Source organism: Uloborus diversus, chromosome 6 (genome assembly GCF_026930045.1).
Source record: "Uloborus diversus isolate 005 chromosome 6, Udiv.v.3.1, whole genome shotgun sequence".
NCBI lineage: Eukaryota > Metazoa > Arthropoda > Arachnida > Araneae > Uloboridae > Uloborus > Uloborus diversus.
Window position 1 is genome coordinate 78,209,789 of NC_072736.1, and position 3,383 is coordinate 78,213,171.

At 34.1% G+C, this 3,383-nt stretch overlaps 1 protein-coding gene across 1 annotated transcript; it reads right to left on the reverse strand.

Annotated features, from left to right (window-relative positions):
• Positions 1-2,320: 2,320 nt before the first annotated feature.
• On the reverse strand, positions 2,321-2,926 carry LOC129224832 (uncharacterized). The gene has a single exon (XM_054859378.1). The coding sequence runs from the start codon at positions 2,924-2,926 to the stop codon at positions 2,321-2,323; it is 606 nt and encodes a 201-aa protein (XP_054715353.1).
• Between the last annotated feature and the right edge of the window lie 457 nt (positions 2,927-3,383).

A 3,383-nucleotide genomic window follows, 5' to 3' on the forward strand; every position in this document is an offset into this window, starting at 1 on the left:
TGATGACAGTTGCATTTAGTTAAGTTAAAAAGCAAGCGAACTAGGGGACGGCTACAGAATGTTCGGTAAGCGCTCATGCTAGCTGATTGCCATAACGGCAGTTATTTTCTCATTTGTAGCTTTTTATACATGTAATCGAACCAATTAGTGGTCAGTTTTCAAAAAATGTAAGGAGAGTCGGTGAAAATGAAAGAAAAAAAATCCTGGAGTCGGAGTCGGCATGTTTTCTAACGACTCCGACTCCTTTACCCCAAAATCAGTCCAACTCCGACTCCACAGCCCTGGATTTAACGCTGTAATATTTTCTTTTCTGCAGCACCAGCCGCTAATAAAAATCACATTCGTTCTGACATTTGATTTTATAACAGTGTTATATTTTTAATGCGAAATTTTTCTGCTTTTTATAATACTGTATTTTTTAGGTTTATTTTCTGCTATTTCATTTTTTTGAGCAATCACGATTGCTTATTGCTTTCACTTGACTGTTGAATGATGTTAGCTGATTTCCCCCCCGCCATCACCCTCTGCAGCACCACCGTCGACCTGCCTCTCCCATGTTGCCCCTCTAGCGAGCACCGTCTCTAGGTTGCGTCCATATCCCTCACACACACGCACGCACGCATGCATACACGCGCACACACACACACATACACACTTACAAAGGCCTGCACACACACATACCTTCACACACACACATACCTTCACACACACACATGCCTGCACACAGACACAAACACACACTCGTGATTGCGAAAAACATAATTTGAAATTCAAGATGTCAAAATTCAAATCAATTTTTTAATTTTTTTTAATGTCCTGCCTAATTATAATATGTTATTTTTCATGTCAGTTGTTTCCGCGCTGGAAAAAACTGCCCCAGACAAAATATCAATTTTATGCCAATGTTTTTTTTTGGGGGGGGGGGGGATGTAAACGCATTTCCATTTTACATCGCAAATTTATCCACATTAAGTGTAATTGTTAATCTATATATAAAGTTTAAAATAAATCCGAACAAAACCCAGCTTTGTTGAATTAGCTGCTTTACAGTTTAGAACAAACATGATTCATATAAACACTGTATATGATTTGAGAACTCATAATCATGGCAACCTGTTATGTCGTAAATAAGGAATCTTGCATTTATCTTACATACAAATAGAAACCAAAGTTGTTTAAATTTATCATTACAAATTACAATTTTTTCAACTGATTTTATGGTATGTTATTCTCTTTGGTAACTGATAAATTGTATGATCATCATTAAAATTAAGAAAGTCCAACATTGCCAGATATTTTTCATTTCTCTATAAGTGCAAAGGGTTATTAAATTTTAATAACATGATAATAAATAATGATTAAGAATTAAGAAAACATTGAAAAGCAACACAATTTAAATTTAACAAGAGAGTTTTTTTCTTTCTCTCATTAAAATTATTATAATATGATAAAATTGTTAAGTAACAGTTTCAATTAATTTTGAATTATACTATATTGTAACTTTCATTCAATATATGACAAAAAAAGTTTGATTTCTAATTATCAAACATTTGAATTTGTTTACTATTAGTTGCTGAATATTGAAGTATTCGATAGAACCCAATATACGTTTTATCCACCAAAAACGCAGCATGAATATTCGGTGCATCTCTATAAATGAATATGTTGATTCTTTTCATTTAAGGAACAATTTATAAAACAAAATAGCACACTTAAATTGCTCATTACATACAATTGTGTGTGAAATACTTGAAGTGAAAATAGAGCTTTTTTTACGACGAGATGTTTATTCGGAGATTGATAATTGAAATCAAATTAAAATACATTAAATAACAATTAATAAAACATGTGTATTTGCTGTAAATTTTAAAATATTAGTCTCTGTCACATGGTAATTTCATCTTCGATAATGCATATAAACAACTAAAACAAGAAAAAATGTCTGAAGTTTTTTGAATCTAGAATCAAAAGTCATATAGGATGAATTAACTAGTCGATGTTGATAAAGAAAATGTTATAGTCCAACCAAAGCGTTATTTGCATTTCCTTTGGGAATGTAAAAGATTATGATTCATATACAATCGTTTTAATTCTATTAGTTGATCAATTTTAAAATATTTTACGAAACATTATAAAATATTTGATATTGCAATAAAGTTTTAATTGAATTGAATTATGTAATAGTTCTATTGCATCATAGCCATAATTTTACTCATTAACATAGATTTGGATTTTCATTTTGTCCAATATCTTTTGCTGTTCTAGACCTTTTACAAAAAACTCGACAAAATACCACCCGCAATTACAGAAGCCTTAATTTTTATGATGACATGACTTCTTCTGTACTAAGCATTCCTTCAGAAGCAGTGTCGGTTGAGTCGGGATCAAAATGAATTATCAAGTTATCAACAGCAGTATCGCACATTCCATCAAGTTCCCACATTAGTTCTTCTTCTTTAATAATGTGGCCAACGCAGTTCTTCCACGTTTCATCTGAGACATTATCAATAGCTTTTTTTGTCAGCTCTTCCACTTCTTTTTCTTTAAATGTTCTGTTTTCTGCTGCCACCTTCCCTTTGACAACACTCCATATGTTTTCAATGGGATTCAGCTCACAGTGATAAGGGGGAAGTCGCAAAACAGTATGACCATGAAGAGCCGCTATCCTATCAACCCGGTACTCCTCATACTTGCTGCGGACATTTTGTACAAGATTCAAAAGTTCAGCTTTCAGCATATCCGAGTTCCAAGCGATATTTTTTGATGTCAGCCATCGTCGAATGTCATCTTTTTTGGTGGAAGTGTTGGGAATGTTTTCCACAAAAACACTGTGGTATGAAGCATTGTCGATAACTATAATACTGTTGGGGTCAAGGTTTGGCAGCAATTTATTTTTAAACCATTGTTCATAGTAATCTCCATTCATTTCTTCATGAAAATCTCCTTTGCTTTTTTTTTGCCTTGAATACATCAGCAGCTCCTTTCACAAAGCCTTTCTCACTTCCAGCATGAGTAATTATTAACCTGGATCCTTTTCCTGTAGGAGCTTTTAATCCCGTTGAGAGGCCAGACATAAATGCTTCTTTCGGCCTCTTGATGAAAGTGTCCTGCCACACTGTTTGCTTTGTGTGGCCAAAATTCACCCAGGTTTCATCTGTATAGTACACAGGCCTTCCTTCATTTCAGTAGTGGCGAATTTGCCTCAAATATTTTCGTCTCCAGACTTGGATGTCTTCCCTCTCTATCAGCATAGAATTCCTTGATCTCTTCTTATACACAAACCCTAAATCTTGCATCAATCTTCTTGTTGTGGCGATTGTCAAATTTGGTAGGTCAGCGTCCTCGTTTATAGTCTTCATGACTTTCGCCACCGTTGGTATTTC

Excerpts from the sequence above, each read along its gene's own strand:
- LOC129224832 (XM_054859378.1), bottom strand. The coding sequence starts at position 2,926 with ATGAATGGAGATTACTATGAACAATGGTTTAAAAATAAATTGCTGCCA.